Raw genomic sequence first — 17447 nt, forward strand, 5'->3', positions numbered from 1 at the left:
TTGCAAAGAATCTAGATTTGTTATTGGGACCCCAAGTAGAGTAGAATGTGTAATTTAACTGTTCGACCACCCCGAATTTCAGGAATCTTCTTTTTCCCTGGAAGATAAATAAAGAAAATATAAATTGCTTAATGTGGGCATCAAATTTATAATTAAAATTAAATATTCATTTCAATTATTATCCCTTTTGGAAACCTAATAAACATAAAACATATACTCAGTCATGGAAGTATTTTTTTTATATTATCAATCCCTTATTACAAGTTCAACTTTCCAGGTATATTCGGGGATACTTCAATAATTTTCAAACTTATGCCCTACAGCTTAACTATTATGTATAACTTCTCTCTAAAAAGGATGTGCTTAAGCTACCATGGAGTCCTTAATAATTAATAAGTAAGACAAATATCAAATCACTTGTTATTTGTCTCTTACTACATATACTATTTATAAAAAAACAGACAACATGGAAGAGCTAAACAATTAAAAACCTAATAAGATTAGACCCAAGAGAAATTATGCCAATGCCCTTTTTATTTGCTCAGATTTAATTATTAGTCAGATAGTATAACTATAAATATACAGCATTTCAAATGCCTAAAGCTCCAGGATATACATATCCCACTGTCCTCTAATTTCTTAACCCACAGCAAGCAACTCTAAGCGAATAAAAATATAAGGTAGATAACATTAAGGTATTTATAAATGAATAAAACTTTATTAAGTCGTGAAACAAAGTCGAATATATGTGTTGCATTCCTAGTAATTGAGAGTAAATGAAGAGATAAATTGAAATATGTACGTATATATGATTACACTAAGTTAAAATGGAAATAAGGCCATCAAAAAACTTGGATCTGTCTTCAGTTTTCAATTGTATTAGAGATGGATCAAAATAGTCCAAAAGATATTTAGAGCCTGTTTTTTGAGCAGATTGTTCGAAAGCTTTGCCCAGCAGATTTTTACGAGATCTATCACTTATAGGAGGTACACCCAATACGAGGCAAGTTCCTTTCTCAGGATTAAGAGGAGCAGATATCACAAGTGGTAAGTTTCCAACCTTCTTACTCTGAGTGACTGATGCATGAGCTCTAAGCGTAAACTGACCGAGTAATGTAAGAGAGTTAGGGGAACTGAAAAATTGAGAGTTGGGAGTACCATCTTGAATGATAGCGTAGAGAAAGGGGCCGGCAGACACGATCAATCTCAAATCTAAAAATGTTTGTACTTGTCCCATCAAAATTTCTAACTTTTCTTTCGCTCGATCGATTCCAAGATTCAAGGAATCAATATGAGAACGGGACAAACTATCCAAAGATTTTAAGAAAGATTCATTACTCTCTGTTTTTTCCATTAGTGATATTAATGCATAAACAACATCAGACGCACAAAATTTGTGTCTATATCCAAAACTCGCAGTAAAAGATCCATACGTTATTGACTCCATGTTATACTTGGAGGACTTGCTTTCAAATATGTCAATAATATTATTTCGTAAGCTCAGATCCATTGTGGCAAAGTTTTGTTTGCACTCAATCAACGGCAAACCCAATTCGGCTAAAAATTCATAGAGTCTTTGTTTTCCCTTAAGTGTCCAAACTTTAAATTTGCTTGCAGTGTACGCAGTATGGTGTAGACTATCGAATACACTCCAATGTCGATATAGGTTAAGATTGAGCTCTTTATCAAATGATAATTTCATGGAATCCACGGAATCATCCGTTTGGTTGAGTCGAGATACATGGTGGCGTACGTTTCCAGTTTCCAAAACATATTTATCCGTTTCAGTTTTCAATAGAATATATTGCTCCGTTATACCAATAATTGCCCACCAGAGTAAGTCATTATTATCCCTAGACATTTTCCACGCCAATTCGTACATAAGAAGTGCCGAGCTCGAACCATAATAGCTATAAGAAAACAGAGTTTTTGCTCAAACATTTAAACAAAGTGGGGTATTATTTAATTATTGAAATGTTAGAAACCATTTTTGGTTAAAATGTTTACATTGGAAACAAAAAATAAAATAAGTAGAACTACCTAAATTGAAGATAGTTAAATAGAATGCGATTGCGTTCTTGTTCCCATCGTCGATTTTCTCTCGTCTTTTCTCCTTCGTCTTCCTCATTTTCTTCGTCCTCATCATCTTGAAATATTTTTTCATATTGAGGTATACTTGGATCAGGAGCATTTAAAAGACGAACTTGGGACTCACTAAAATATTGTAAAAGACATGATTATCACTAAAACGCTCATTTACTTTTTGTGATATAATTAAATCAATGATAAATCATGGGGATGAAATAAATGTAAAATAGCTCTTGAATAAATAAAAGTATCAAATATAAATCCGAATGAGAATGGGGTGAGAAGGTACAAACGAGACAATGAAGGAACAAACCTAAAGACATTACAAACATCTGGAGGAGAATGAGAATCCATGACAAAAAAAACAGCATTTTCCTCGGGATCAAGGAGTTCCACTAGATCCACATTTCCTCCACAATTGATAAGAATATTAGTTGCTCCAGGATGCTGCTTATATTGCTGAATGAGATCCGTCTTTCCCTTGATAGGCAAGAGACTGTAGGGAACGTGGTCACATTGTAGCAAATACTGAAGAATCTTCACTCCACATAGAGCATCCACATCAAAATTAACTAAAATCAACACACGACTTCCTCCAGAGCAAATCACATCAAAAAAATCCTTTTTAAGGTCTGATATGAACATTATTAATTAGATTGACAACTAAGTCCGTAATGTCATAAAAAACCGCCAAAAATAGCTTTCTACTCTAATATTTACAACTGATCAAACTATCAAATACATTTCCCAGAGTGAGGATATTGCAGTAAACTGATTCGTCTTATTTGTTATAGCAATGACGTCAACATTGCTATTTTGATAAATTTGCTTGCACATCTGATCGACCACAACTGTCATTTTGTATACGTCAGAAGGTGTTGGAGTAATGGACATATATTTTTAAAATCTTCGCATATTATAATCTTCAAACCTCAAAACTTTCACCTCTTCAAAAGGAAGAGGTTCTGTGAGTATATAAAAATCCTCTTTGTAGTAGGAATATGCCACGACGAATTCCATGAGTTTCATAATTAATAAACATATATCGTAATTTTTTTTTTTGTAGATATTTACGTAATTTTAGTCTGGAGGCTCTAGATTATTTTCATCTGAGTATAGAAATTGTTTAAACTTTGTTCATATTATTCAAATTATTTTATTTCCTTTTTTTATCAACAATGTTTGTCCATTTAGCATAACCCGAATATAATCAAAATCCTTGAGAATATTTTACTGTGATTGTTCGATAAAAATTAACAATCAATAGTAATCAATATTCTAAATAATTGTACGATCTATTACTACTAATCAAATTTTGAACATTACCAAAAAGAAAAAAAAACTGTAAATTCGACAAAAATATTATTCCCAAAATTGTTGTGTCGCACAACATCTGATTACGCCTGTTTTGACTTATTTGAAGAAAATGAATACATACACAATCATAGATAGTTTCCTATTCTGCATTAAACGAGCTCTCCGCGTTTTTAGCAAATAATCTATCAAATAAAAAAAAATTGAATACTTATTAATAGTTTCATTCATTTTATCGCTGTTTAATATGAACTTTTCCTATATTCATAGAAATTTCAATCAGGAATATACATTGAACTTGAATTATAGATTAATATTAAGTATTTTCATACAAATATCTTTGAGAGAATCATTAAAATTTTAACCCTCCCCGCAAATTTGCGTATTATTATTATATGATAAATCAGCTGGGTAATTGTAGATATATTATCGAATAATTGCTACCATGGTACGTCATAGCTCTCTCTAATATATTACATAAATCAGATTTATTCTGAGGATGTCTCCTTGTCGTCTTTAAATCGAACGAAGATTCATTCAATTGGCATGCTTTATTTAAGGAATCAAATTAATTATTCATTATGCAAAACAATTGCATTCCATATGGATATGATGATTGATAGGAAATGAACGAAAAGCCCCCATAGACGTCATAAATCTAGTGACAGAGCTAGAGAAGTAAAAAAAAATAACAAACTAGTATAGAATCAAATCAATAACCCGGAGTGGAGTAGAGTTAGACGTCACATTTAACATAAGTTAATAACGGAGCATTAGATCATTTAAAATAGAATTCTAGGATGTTATCGGGTCGTGGTGTATTTTCTCTAGTCAGAAGAGGTTTTTCTTCCTCTTTTCCAGTGAATTCTAAGGCATTGACGGTACGGGATGCATTGAACTCCGCCCTAGATGAAGAGTTGGATAGAGATGATCGCGTGTTTCTCATGGGGGAAGAAGTGGCCCAATATGACGGAGCTTATAAAGTATCTCGTGGACTTTGGAAAAAGTATGGCGACAAACGAGTTATTGATACTCCAATCACGGAAATGGGATTTGCAGGGATTGGTGTAGGAGCCGCTTTTCATGGTCTACGGCCCGTTATAGAATTCATGACTTTTAATTTTGCTATGCAAGCTATCGATCAAATCATTAATTCTGCTGCTAAAACCTTCTACATGTCTGCTGGCTCTATCAACGTACCTATTGTATTTAGAGGAGCCAATGGCTGTGCTGCAGGTGTAGGAGCTCAACATTCCCAATGCTTTGCCGCGTGGTATTCACACTGCCCTGGTCTTAAAGTCATTAGTCCGTATGACTCTGAAGATTGTAAAGGACTTTTGAAGTCTGCTATTAGAGATCCAGACCCTGTTGTTTTTCTTGAGAATGAACTCCTTTATGGTGTATCATTTGATGTTGATGACTCTGTCATCTCTTCTGACTTTACGGTCCCCATTGGAAAAGCAAAGATCATGAAAGAAGGAACAGATGTAACTCTAGTCGCTCATTCCATTGGAGTTGCTTTTTGTGTCGAAGCGTCCGATGCTTTAGGTATGTTGATGGTCTTACTCAAAAAATCTGAGTTAGTTCTTTTTTAAAAGACTGATTTTCTATCTATTTAATCATTTCAATTACCTATTTTTATTTTTAGCACAAGAAGGTATCTCCTGTGAAATTATTAATCTGAGATCCATTAGACCTTTGGACTTTGATACCATCAAGAAATCAGTCATGAAAACAAATCATCTCATCTCTGTTGAGGGAGGTTGGCCACAGAGTGGAGTCGGATCAGAAATCTGCGCTAGAATGATGGAGTGTGACGCTTTTCATTATTTGGATGCCCCGGTTATAAGAGTAACAGGTGCTGATGTGCCTATGCCTTATGCAAAAAGCTGTGAAGAAAAGGCGACGCCGCAAGGATTGAATGTTATTAATGCAGTTAAAAAAATGCTCAACAAATAAAGAGATTAGTACTCCCTCTACACGTATTATCAAAGTTTATTCTCATACATTTGTTAATACATTAATAAGGATAAAAAAAGAATATCACCAAAATAACTAAATTATTATTCAATGCTGTTATATATCGTCCAATGACGATTAATTAATTATAAATACAATTGTTTTTATTCTATACATATAACTTTAATTTAAATGTAGATATGAATTTATTTTTTATTTAAAAAAAAACAAAAAAAAACAACTGCAAATTCAACGAAACAAATCAACAGTCAACATTATCTTAACTATTTTTATAACATTTTCATTACAAATCATCATTCGTCGTATGAAAATTAGACGAGTCAGGTACAAAAATTTCCAATAGTTAGTTTAAAAAAAATCTATTATCGTAATAATTCATCACAGCCATTTTGCCGATATTCTATGACGAAGAAAGCACTCTTAGAACTTTGTGCAAGTGGAACCATTTTCCATTCATTTAAGTTCTGCTACATAGTTTGAGATTAGAATTGTCACCATGGCGTAGTAAATCCAATCTTTTTCTAAAGATTTTTACTTTTCTAATGCATCCTTTGAATCCTTTGTAGTACTGATGTGGAAGACCAGGAGGTAACGGCTCTTTTCCCCCTAAACATAGAATCATATTCAATTAATAATTATCCACGTTTGACAAGCTTGTCAATAATGAAATAAAGAACATATGGAAATATGTAAGTTTCACTAGTTCAGTTTCATTCACGACTAATCGTCGTATAAGTATTCAAGAATAATTATACATATTATTGGTATTAGGTCTCTTAAAGTATGGTTCAGTGAACTTTTTAAGCTTTAAAAAATTCAAAGTTCACAATGAGGACTTCATATTTCCATTAAATATTTCAGCTTAAATAAATTTGATCCATTTATGAGGGTATACAAATATTATAATGATATATTCTTTGTATTTCATTTAACATTTCAATCATTTGAAAAAATTAAATGTCAATGGTTAAATTACTTTAGAAAAGTAATACAATTTGTAGTCTCTTTAAACCTTGAATATCCATTTTATATCATTGAATGGTTATTTATTTATTACGAAGTTAAAACTCTATCTTTGTAACATCTTGAAATAAAAATTTCGCATTTTTATAACAAAGTTTTATATAAATTAATTATGAAATTAATTTTAGTAATACAAACACAAGCTATAAAAATATACGTTTCAGAAACCTTTCAAATCAAAAGTAATAGACACTATGATATATATAATATAAAATATAATGATACTTAATTAAATTGATTACAACTTAGGGACTTTTATATCTCAAGTGCTGTTCTATTCATTGATTTCATTTTATATTCTAATTAAGTCTGCTAAATTCAAAATTTCAATCCTAAAACTTTATGAATTAGAAATAATTTATACTTCAATTCTAAAAAAGTTGTCAATAATTAGTAGAGATGTGAAAATTGTCTAAATTCTCGTGAGTATAAATCAAAAAGAAAAGTATATGTTGACAAATTTGATAGTTGATGACATATCTGCTGACCATAAGTGCATAAAATATGTCTGAGAATGTGGAAGTGGCCTTTTCTAGTCGCTAATTTGAACGGTTTTTTTTCCACAGGTGCTGTTATTATTATTATTTAATTCATGAAGATAAGTATAGAGTAATAACTAGTGTGTATGCTCATGAAAGATAGTTTAAATATGGGTTTGCTCGGGAGTTATTAGTATAAGTCCTTGATGGACTTGAAGATTGACATTAGAGTAATTCCAGCTTATATGGCCTTGCTATATAAGACGTGAAATCTGTCGATGAGTTCAAGTCACTAATATCTGGACTGGACCAAGGGTCAATCACTTAAACTCATGCAGGGAAGTGTATTTTTTATGGTTTAAAATTAAAATCCAAAACCTAATTGCAATATTAATCTCTTTTTATTTCATCAGCATAAATGTAAAGTCACGTGCTACAATCAATATCCCATCCATAAAGACAACATTCTTGAACTGAAATAAAAAAGTTTTTGACTAAAAAATCTTCCGTAGAGCAAGTGTTGTAACCTGGGAGTGCTACAGATATTTTCTTTAAAATTCATAATTTTACATTCACACATAAGATGTACCTAGTGTACGGGTTTTACATTCACTCATCTTGTTCGCTGAATGAAATGTGAAGTTTCCAGTAAGCTTAGTTCTTACATTATTAATTCTCTTCTAATACATTTATAACTTTTTTATGGAATAATCATAGAAATGTTTGAATAGAAAATTAAATTTTACGAAGAAAATCCCAGAAAATATTTTTGTCAGAGGATGTCCCCATCATTTTGTTAAACAATAATTGGATTATTATTTTTACATATAAAACCATTTTTGAAATACTTGATAAAATCTTCTGAAATTATAGTTTGTGTAATAATACTCTATGAAATAATTTTATACATTAAATCATTAGCAAAATGGAGTTGTACCTATAAAGAATCATAAATTTTTTAGTATATATATGCAATACATTTTTGGGGTATCATTTATTAAAAAGATATACCTAACGCTGTGATTTGTATATTTCATAATTTAAAATAAAATATTAAAAAATACTTGATGAATACCTTAGAATCAGCCCTTCAAAAAGATAGATAGTAATTATGCTATTAGTATATGTAAAGCAAAATTAATTAATAAAACTAAGTGAATGGCACGCACACAATACTGTATACTATATTATTAAGATTGTTCATCAATTAATCATCATTCGATTATCCCTTCCATCCTCTCTCGTTCCTCATTGGCTTTACGTATTTTTTTTATTAATCAAAAACTTTTTTATTTCATTTCGAAAATGTTGTCATTATGGAAGTGGTATTAATTTCACATAGATCCTTCCATCGCACTTTTTCATAGTAACATCAAAGAATATAACTGTTGCCAAGACTTCCTTGACTGTTACTCTTAATTTTTTTATACTCTATGACGTCAAAATCTATATGTCTTATCCAAAAGTCTGCATGGTACATCAAATTCGAAATTCTAGCAAGCCCAATTTCATGATGGTCTAACCTTGATGATTACCACGTTCATTTTTTGTTTATTTTAGTTTTACCAAGCGGCAAGACATATTTTATACATCACTGCAGTGCTGGTGGATATCACTAGTAATGTAAATCGTGTGTATATTTAGTTTCTTTTTGACTTAGTCATCTGAAGAAAGAATTTTCTATGCCTCAGCTGTTGTCATTATTATTTAACTTCTGGTTAGTTAACTTTCTTTTCAATCATATTCTAAACCTGATTCAACATTCGTGTGTGCTCATAAAAGACGGAGATTAGCAATGAAGTTTTGTGGTGGAGTTATCATTGTAAGCCCTTGTTGGACTCAGAGAAGAATTGAGGATTAACATCGGAGTAAGTCTTTCTAAAGTCCTTGTTTATTTCCTACTCCCTCTCCTCCGTCCAAAACATCAAATTGTCAGGGTTACCATATTGATTTTCGGTTTCTTTTTTTGAACATGCCCAAAATACACACAATTTTCATCATATCATTATAAAATTAATAAGAGAACTAATATCTTGCAAATTACTTTCAAATATCGTAAAAAAAAATATATGCACACGAGGATTTCGAAATTTTGTTACATCCCTAATAATAAGAGACAACTTAATGTAGCAAAAAATCAAAAAAAATTTAGTGAATCGAAGGTCCTCTTCGCAATAACAAATCAAATAAGTAATTCGCAGCTTGATTTACCTAGCCAAACTTTCCCATTTGTGTTGAGTATACTAGCTCCAGTTCCTGATTTTCCACGTATGGGTTTTAATTTATCCACTTGGATCAAACCAGTCCTTCTCCTTCGAATGACTTTGAGACGATGCCACTTATCGTCATTTATTCTTTTCTAAGAATATAAAACAATGGTATAATCAGATAAAGCATTGTCATGAGTATTTTTGAACTAACCTTAGATTTAATCCTCAAAGTGTTTTGTTTCTTCCCTAATTTATAGCTCAACTCTGGGTAACCATCTACTATGGCGACAGCCAAAAAATCACCTTTCAATGAAGTACCTTGGTTAATCCATATTAATAAACCATTCTTCTCTATTGTTCTGAGGTGAACTGTAAATTTATTATTAGTTTCTCCACGTCGTCTGAAAATGAAAATCATAGCAATATTGTATTGAATTATATTAGATAAATTATAAAAGTTTCAAACTTAAATTTATTTGATTAGTATGTTCAGGGGCGGTTTCCTATATGGGATGAATAGGCTGCCGTCCAAGACGGCATTCATAGATGGGACCCCACAATATATATTGTATTTGTTAGCACTCATTTTCTCCGGTTTGAATTTGCTCATTTACAAAACATCAAGTCAATGACGTTAACGTATGTCCCATACGTTAACGTCATTGACTTGATACGGTATGGGTAAACGGCCTGCTGGGCCTTCTCTGTTTTTATAAAGGTCTGCTGAGGCCCATAGAGTCTTTGAGAGAAGAGAAAGGGTCAGGGACAAGGGTGTGCGAGCTCCAATGTAAGAGGGCCTGATCGAGATGAGGGATCTGACCAAATACCCTTTAATTTAAATAGAGGTTCAATTTTTGTCAGAGAAGGGAGTGTCATACAACTTCACTACTTGTTCGGTGGTTGTTTATGAATTAGGAGTCTAGAGACGTGAAAATAAGCACACTTTTAAGCATGTGAGGATACAATTGAAGGATGCAAGCAGATTCAGTCTCCTAGCAAGTATGTTGATGTTGTAGTCAGTCTCCTTAAAAAAACCGAGAGAGGTCTTCCCAATTAAAAGACTACATGCTCTGTGGCTGCACAAATGGTAGCTGCAAATATCTGTGAACAAATGAATAGGGAAGTTGTCGTAAAACGAAAAGGCCCGAAGATCACATAGCGGCACTTTTTCTAATAGCCATTTGATGAACCTATTACTAAAGCTAGAAAAAAAAAACAACAAAAACAGGAAGTGAAATTTTTCAATGCTGCTCCAATATCGGCCATCCATGAAATATTTTTCACATTGTAAAAGGTGTGAGATAAGTTTGGAGAGCTGACACATTTCTAAATTTTCACAAATGAGCAATGTGTGACCCTAAGTACTATACTGCACTTTAAAGAAAATCTGACTTGGATGGCAAAGAGCTTGAATAGGAGCTGAAAAACTTGCAGGATTTTCCATCAAAGATCACATCCTTGCTTGAGCTTCTGATATTTGTGTGTGCAGTGTGTGGCTTTACGAAGTAAGGAAATTTTAATTTTTCTGACAATTTCATGTTTTCCTAGTGTGTGGGTGAGGCCTGGCTTGCCCGGGGTGTTATGAGAGCTGGGACAGCCACTGAGTACTCTATTATTTTAGCGTGAATGATAAATTTATAGTTATGGATAAAGTTTTGAGATTTAATTCGAGTTTGTATGCATCATTATTCACTAATGAATATTGATAAGATAAATCATCCATATTGAGATAAAAAAAGAAATATGAAGATAAATTACCCACCCATAAATATCAAAAGTCTCTTCATCAGAATCGAAATCATCGATAATTTGGCCTATTTGCTCATCATCATCGGTATCAAAGTCTTCATTCCATTCAATTAATTGAACATCCTCCTCCACCAAATCCATATTAGTTTCATTAGTATTTATCCTAGTAAAAGTTAGTGATGTTAGAAGATATTTATGTATTTGTGAGTATTGTGAAAGATTAAAATGTAAATTTCCCCCCAAAACCAGCTAATTAGATTTAATGAGAGAGTATTAATCTCAGTGATAAATTCCATGGACATCCTTTCTTAATATTTTACTTACATGTGAGTTAATTTATTCATAAATTTTAAATAAGTTTTCCCGTTAAAGTGAACTGGGCGTTTATCATCAACAACATTTAGATCTGAAAGAAATTATCACCGTGAATTAATGATGCTATTGAAATTTAATTAGGTAATCAGGGGCGTCCGCAGGGGGTGAGCTGAAGGGGATATAGCCTCTCCCCCAAATTAAGGAATTTTTGCTTTTTACGAGATCATTTTTTTTGAAAGGATTTAATACTTAAAATTTCATTTTTGAAATTTTTTTCCAAAAAATTTAACTTTTTGTAAATTACTATAAATTTTTGAATTTTTTTTTTCAAAAAAATATAATCTTTTGTGAATAACTGTGGATTTGTTAAAAAATAGAATATTTGAATTTTTTTTCCAAAAGTTTTAATATTTGAAATTAAATTTTTGAAATTTATTGTGACCAGCTCTGAATTTTTGAAATTTTTTCAAAAAATATTAATTTTTGGATTTAAAAAAAAAAAAAAAATTCTAAAAACAACCTCTCAAGAAAAAATAAAATATAATCCTGCTTACGCCCCTGTTAATAAACGCATCATCAATCGTTTGAAAAATTGAGATTTTCTCTCACTCACGTTTTTCGCAATATTTTCCAATATAATTTTTTCGACATTTGCAGGTGTAGCTCCTAAATGAAGGTTTACAGAGGCCGCCGTTAAGACATTTATGTGAATCACATGGTGGTCCTGAAAAACGTGTTATTCGTCGAGAGTCTTTTGCGTGCTCCATTAAATCTTCTACCAAGTGTCCGTTTACTGATAGGCCTTGTATGGCACCATCCAGTCCTATCACAATGTCAGAATTCCTACTCAACGTGTAAGAAAATCTGCAAGAATAGGAGAATGTATAATTTATGTACAATATGCTCTTTTGAAAAGTCATACTTTATTTTTTAAAGGAAATTGTGTAAATAAAAAAGGGAAAAAAATTATAGTAGTCCCTTTGACATCAAAGAACAGAATATTCAATAACCGTTAACATTTTCATCATAAGGAGAAATTAAACACAATTCTAACATCTTGAAAACTAATGTAATTACATAAAAAGATTTAATTTAAACCCTTTCAACACCGACCTATCACTATGTAGGTATATGATAGGCTCTAAGTATGCACAATGTGCAAATTTGTCATTTGGAAAAAAAAGAGGAGAAATGCGATCAAATTATATTCCTAAAGAGGTGTGACGTCAGGGGGTGGGCTAGAGGGGCTGTAGACCTCTCCACTAGAAATTACTAGAAAATTGAACATTTGAAATTTATTTACCAAAAATTTAATTTTCTTTGAATAGCTATGAAGTTTTAAAATGTCTGTCCAAAAAATTTAATATTTGGATTTTTTTCCCAAAAAATTTTATATTATAATTTTTTTTCCAAAAACAAACTAATTATTTTTAATACAAATGTTGATTTTTTTCACAAAAAAATAATTTTTTGTGAACAGCTGTGGATTTTTGAATTTTTTTTAACAACTATGGATTTTTGAAATTTTTTTTCTAAAAATTTTATTTTTTAAGAATTGATATGGATTTTTGAAATATCCCTCAAAAAAATTTTATATGAGAAATTTAATTTTTGAAATTTTATGTGAATAGCTGTGGATTTTTAAAAAATTTTTCGAAAAAATATAATATTTGAATTTTTTATTCAAAAAATTTATTCTTTGAAATTTGTTTGTATTTTTCAAATTTTTTTGCAAAAATTTAATTGTCCGTGAACAGCTGTGGATTTTTGAATTTCTTTCCCAAAAAGTTTAATTTATTGAGAATTGCTATAGATTTTTGAATTTTTTCTGTGAATAGTTGTGGATTTTTTGTCTAAAAATTTAATATTTGAAATTTAAAATATTGTACTATAGATAGCGTTTTCAGGATATTAAACGGGAGGGAGCCTTTCCCTCCCGTTTAATATTTAATGATTATATCATTTATTGCACAAACATACTTAAATCCTCCGAGATAGAGGGGTAAATTCAAATTTAATTCTGTCAAAGGAGCATATGAGCTTCCAGTTACAACTTGACCATCATCTAATTGAAGAGAGCCATGCGGTCCTTTTCGTGTAATTTTGACTTTATGCCATTGTCCAATTTGAACACTTTCCTTGGAGGTCATGTTCGCAATTCCACTTCCTAAATCATATCTATATTGAACCTTCTTATTCACTAAATTTAAACTCAGGAAATCTCCATGACCATTTGTGTTTTGTCCATTGTATAAAATCATTCCATTGGGTTGATAAGTGAGGAACCAAACTTGTATCTCAAATGATTTACTCACATGACGAAGTGTCGGTAGTTCGATGTAGGACTTGCTATTGAAACTGGGTACGAAAGTAAAGGCTGATTCATCGGAGAGGGTGACTATAAAAATAAAGTGGGACTAACATAAAATGAATATTCAATATAAATCTTTTGAACTGCTGAATAATTATTTTTCTTCTTAGATACATTACAAAAAATAAAACTACAATTATCCTTTAAGATTCTTCTTAGGTTTTCTAAATATATAATACTCATTGTAATGTTAATATTTTTAAGATGAGAAAATTACCTAATTCACAAAATGTTCCCTTTCTTCCAGGAGGACATTCACAAATAGGTTCAGACTTGACTAACTTGCACTCTCCACCTCCCTTACACGGATTTCGGGTGCAGGCGTTCTTTTCTTCTTGGCATTCTGGTCCTGAATAATTTTTTTTACATTGACAAAGATATTTTCCATCTAAGCCCTCAACACATCGACCCTCATTTTTACATGGGCTTGTTTTACACTCTGCTGTTTGACACTCTCCAAGATCCACACGTTTTCTACTTTTAGGTTCTGAGGCTGACTGAATTTTGATGTCCTTATGACCTAGTTTAAATTCACGAATGCACCCAGAAAAGAAGTCTGAAGTTCCAAAATTAATTGATAAGTAATTAATATTTTTTATTGGGTAGCCTCCAATGAAGGGATGAGTAAGAATATCCAGAGATCGGAGAGTTCCTTTTGTTTGTCCACGAACATCTGGATAGGAGTCCATTTTTAAAATACCATCTCTGTGCCATCTCTTGGCTTGTACTTTGTGCCAGTTGTTGATTTTAATGGGGTGAGATGAAATGATTGAAACTGGACCATCTCCCAGATTGTAGCGAAACTCAATGTATCTAATGATTTCAAATTTGTTTATCAAAACACGTTAATTTGTTCAAGTACTTATGTTTGTACTTGGATGTATATTTCTTACCCTTTGACGATAGCAAGAGAAATAAAGTCGCCCTCGCCGTTGTCATATTGTTGAGCATAAAAGATGAGACCATTGCTATCGAATGACTTAAACTCAATGGACATGCTTAACTTATGATCCACTTTTTCCAAAGCTGCCAACTCCACGTAGGAAGAAAGTCCATTGAATAAAGGTACTAAAGGTTCATGAGCCGACAATTCCATTTCGCATTGATTCCCCATTCGATTTGAGGGACAAAAACATGTAAATGTTCCATCATGTTCCTCACAAGTTCCACCTCCAAGGCAAGGATTACTGGAGCAAGGGCTTTGATCTTCTTGAGAAAGTATACAAAATCGACCATTGACACTACTTTCATAGTCAGTATCACAAATACACTGTCGGGTCTCTGAACAAACACCATGATGAACTGAGCAATCTAGATCATTGATACAATAATCTCCTAAGAGCCCATGGACAGTGATGGAAGTTGGAGTTGCAGGATATTGGTATTGATTGTTGAAACCAGCATCTTGAATGTCACGTGTGGGCTTGATAAGGGATATTGAGGGCTCTACCAAAATATAGATAAAGAAAAAATGTAAGGAATTACTTAATAAATTAATCAATTCACATGAATCTCACTATCAGTGGTAGTTTTGGGCAGTGTTAAGTAGTAATGCTTTAGTTAGTAATATATTACTTTAATAATATTATTTTTATAACAAATAATAGCTGTATATCAAGATTACTTTGGTAAAAAAAAAGTAATCTAACGATATTACTTTTTAATTAAGTAATATGTTTTAACTTATTAATAAAACACTTGATTGAATCTGTCATTACTTAAGTAATTTTTAATAAAATGTCTTAATCCGATTAGAAGATCAACAACGAAAAAGTTTAAGCAATTCATTCTCTGATTGTAGGTATACAAGCAGGGGCGTCTGCAGGAGGGGATGTAGCTCCCAAATATAATCCTGCTAGATAGCATATATTTTCAGAAAGGAAAAACTTATAAGTTTTTAAAAAAAATTAAAAAAACAACAACATAAAAGTTGAAAAATTGCATAAATAATTTGTATTATGTGTACAAATGCTAAATTATAAAGTCTAATATGTAATATGTAACTTATTACTCAAATAGGTAATAATACTCAACACTGGTTTTAGGAGAAGGGGGATTTGGGGCACTTGTCTGAGTGTATTTTTTTTCATTTTTATTCAAATTTAAAAAAGGCCCCAAATTAAAAAGTAATATTTATATCGTATGTGGACCCATAGCATTTAGTATGCCCTATGCTTGATTATATAAAAAGGGGCTACACAAAGAGTGGATTTTTTTTAAATTTTTAATCTTGAGTTTCCTAAAAATGTTTTTTGTTTAAATGTTGAATGCCATTTATAAAAAATGAGAATCGTCTTTTCTAAAAAAAGGTAGAAATATTAATAAAATTTAAAAAAAAACATAAATTTTATCTCGCCAATTTAAAAAAAGTTTAGTATAAGGTTTACAATTTTGTCAGAACGTTATATTTTCTTTTTTTATGTCAAATTGGAGACTGTGTTAGTGAAAAGTTGAAATTCAATCCTCGTAACTTTTCAATAATTAGGACAGATCTTCTCTAAAAGAAGGGAGTGTAGAGGGATATCGACTCTTTCGAGTTATTCGACCATTTACTACTTTGGATTATCTTTAAAGTAGATCAAAGGACTAATTATGAAAACTGGCTCTTCTCACCATACAATTAAATTTGAAAGAAATTCAAATTTTTGTGTTACATTAATTTGAGTAAGAGGGGAGTTAAAGCGGACTACCATATATATATCCTGTGTGAACACGTAATATACACCATTTATTTCTAAAAACTTTACATAGTTATGATCTACAAGTCTCAACTATACCTCATTTCAAAGTAAAAAGGTTCCGTGATTTCAAATGTGTCTTGTTTGTAGGAGTGGAAATACCACAGGGGCGTTCAAAGTGGGTGGGCTGGAGGGAGTGTAGAAATGAAGGAATTTTGGCTTTTTTTCAAGAAAATTTAATTAAATTATTCTAATTTTTTTCCCCAAAAACTTCGTTTTTCTAATTTATATTTCCAATAATTTTTCCAAAATATTCTTATTTTTCTAATTTTTTGTGAATAGCGGTAAATTTTGAATTTTTTCTCGAAAAACTTTAATAAGGGAATTTTTTTTATTTTTTTGAACAACTGTGGATTTTTGAATTTTTTTGGAAAAATTTAATATTTGAATTTTTTTTCCAGAAAATTAAATTTTTTATGAAAAGATGTAATTTTTTGTGAATAAATTTTGATTTTTGTAATTTTTTTCGAAAAAATTTAATATTAGATTTTTTTCCCGAAAAATTTTTAAAAATTCCAAAAATAGGGCACCCTCTCAAAAGAAATCTTGCGGACGCCCCTGTGCCATGACAAATTACATTTAGGAAGCACAAAAATTAGTAACATGTTATTTATTCTCCCCCTAAATATGAAACAATTTTAAAATCACAAAACCTCTAACACTTTTTTTATATACTTTAACAAAGAGAATAGTTGAGATTTGAAGATATGCAAATTTCTTAGAAATAAACTACATATAGTACAAAAGATATCCAATGTATTCATATTTTATGTAAGTATAAAATCAAACCTGTATATACATTTGGTGTCTGAGAGACACTTTTTTCTTCTAATTTTAAAGCCGCATTAATAGAATAATAGAAATTAAATATAGTTAGGTACAAACATACAATAAATGAAACTAGGGCAGAATGAAATCTTCAATTCATATTGAATTAATATTGCAAGAGTTTTCGTACATATTATATATGTACGTACATAACGAAAACATGCTAATTTCTGCCCATCATAAAATTATAACTGCGTGTGTAGTTTGAAAAGACGTTGGCGGGTATCGAGTTTATGTTTAGTTAGTAGCATCTCTTGGAAGAACACACACCAACTTTAAGGTAGATCAGTCTATTTCTTTCTGTTTGGCATTCGTTTGAATCGAAAAAGTGGGGTGATTTTCAAAAAATGGG

At 31.2% G+C, this 17447-nt stretch overlaps 3 protein-coding genes across 5 annotated transcripts in view; 1 reads left to right on the forward strand and 2 right to left on the reverse strand.

Moving 5' to 3' along the window:
• Positions 1-698: 698 nt before the first annotated feature.
• Positions 699-2816, reverse strand: Cdc45 (cell division cycle protein 45). Its single transcript, XM_040713557.2, has 3 exons — positions 2402-2816; positions 2041-2214; positions 699-1910 (listed from the first exon to the last, which is right to left on the reverse strand). Exons 1-3 carry the CDS (start codon positions 2731-2733, stop codon positions 818-820), a joined length of 1599 nt encoding a protein of 532 aa, XP_040569491.1. The 5' UTR covers positions 2734-2816; the 3' UTR covers positions 699-817.
• A 133-nt stretch (positions 2817-2949) lies between these two features.
• Pdhb (Pyruvate dehydrogenase E1 beta subunit) lies at positions 2950-5548 on the forward strand. Its single transcript, XM_040713561.2, has 2 exons — positions 2950-4950; positions 5051-5548. Exons 1-2 carry the CDS (start codon positions 4203-4205, stop codon positions 5359-5361), a joined length of 1059 nt encoding a protein of 352 aa, XP_040569495.1. The 5' UTR covers positions 2950-4202; the 3' UTR covers positions 5362-5548.
• A 42-nt stretch (positions 5549-5590) lies between these two features.
• Positions 5591-17447, reverse strand: part of LOC121118947 (agrin) — a 131973-nt gene continuing 120116 nt past the window's right edge. Inside the window, exons 14-23 of one of the 3 annotated variants that reach the window (XM_040713558.2) lie at positions 17057-17095; positions 14423-14975; positions 13747-14342; positions 13139-13556; positions 11772-12022; positions 11168-11249; positions 10857-11006; positions 9306-9495; positions 9096-9243; positions 5591-5988 (exon numbers count right to left, since the gene is read on the reverse strand). In XM_040713558.2, coding sequence (XP_040569492.1) covers positions 5840-5988; positions 9096-9243; positions 9306-9495; positions 10857-11006; positions 11168-11249; positions 11772-12022; positions 13139-13556; positions 13747-14342; positions 14423-14975; positions 17057-17095 — 2576 coding nt within the window. In that variant the 3' untranslated portion in view covers positions 5591-5839. Of the gene's footprint in view, positions 5989-8635; positions 8845-9095; positions 9244-9305; positions 9496-10856; positions 11007-11167; positions 11250-11771; positions 12023-13138; positions 13557-13746; positions 14343-14422; positions 14976-17056; positions 17096-17447 lie in introns of those variants that run through there. The other 2 variants (XM_071888224.1, XM_040713559.2) reach the window with 2 other exon arrangements.

This window comes from Lepeophtheirus salmonis, chromosome 5 (assembly GCF_016086655.4).
Source record: "Lepeophtheirus salmonis chromosome 5, UVic_Lsal_1.4, whole genome shotgun sequence".
Lineage (NCBI taxonomy): Eukaryota > Metazoa > Arthropoda > Copepoda > Siphonostomatoida > Caligidae > Lepeophtheirus > Lepeophtheirus salmonis.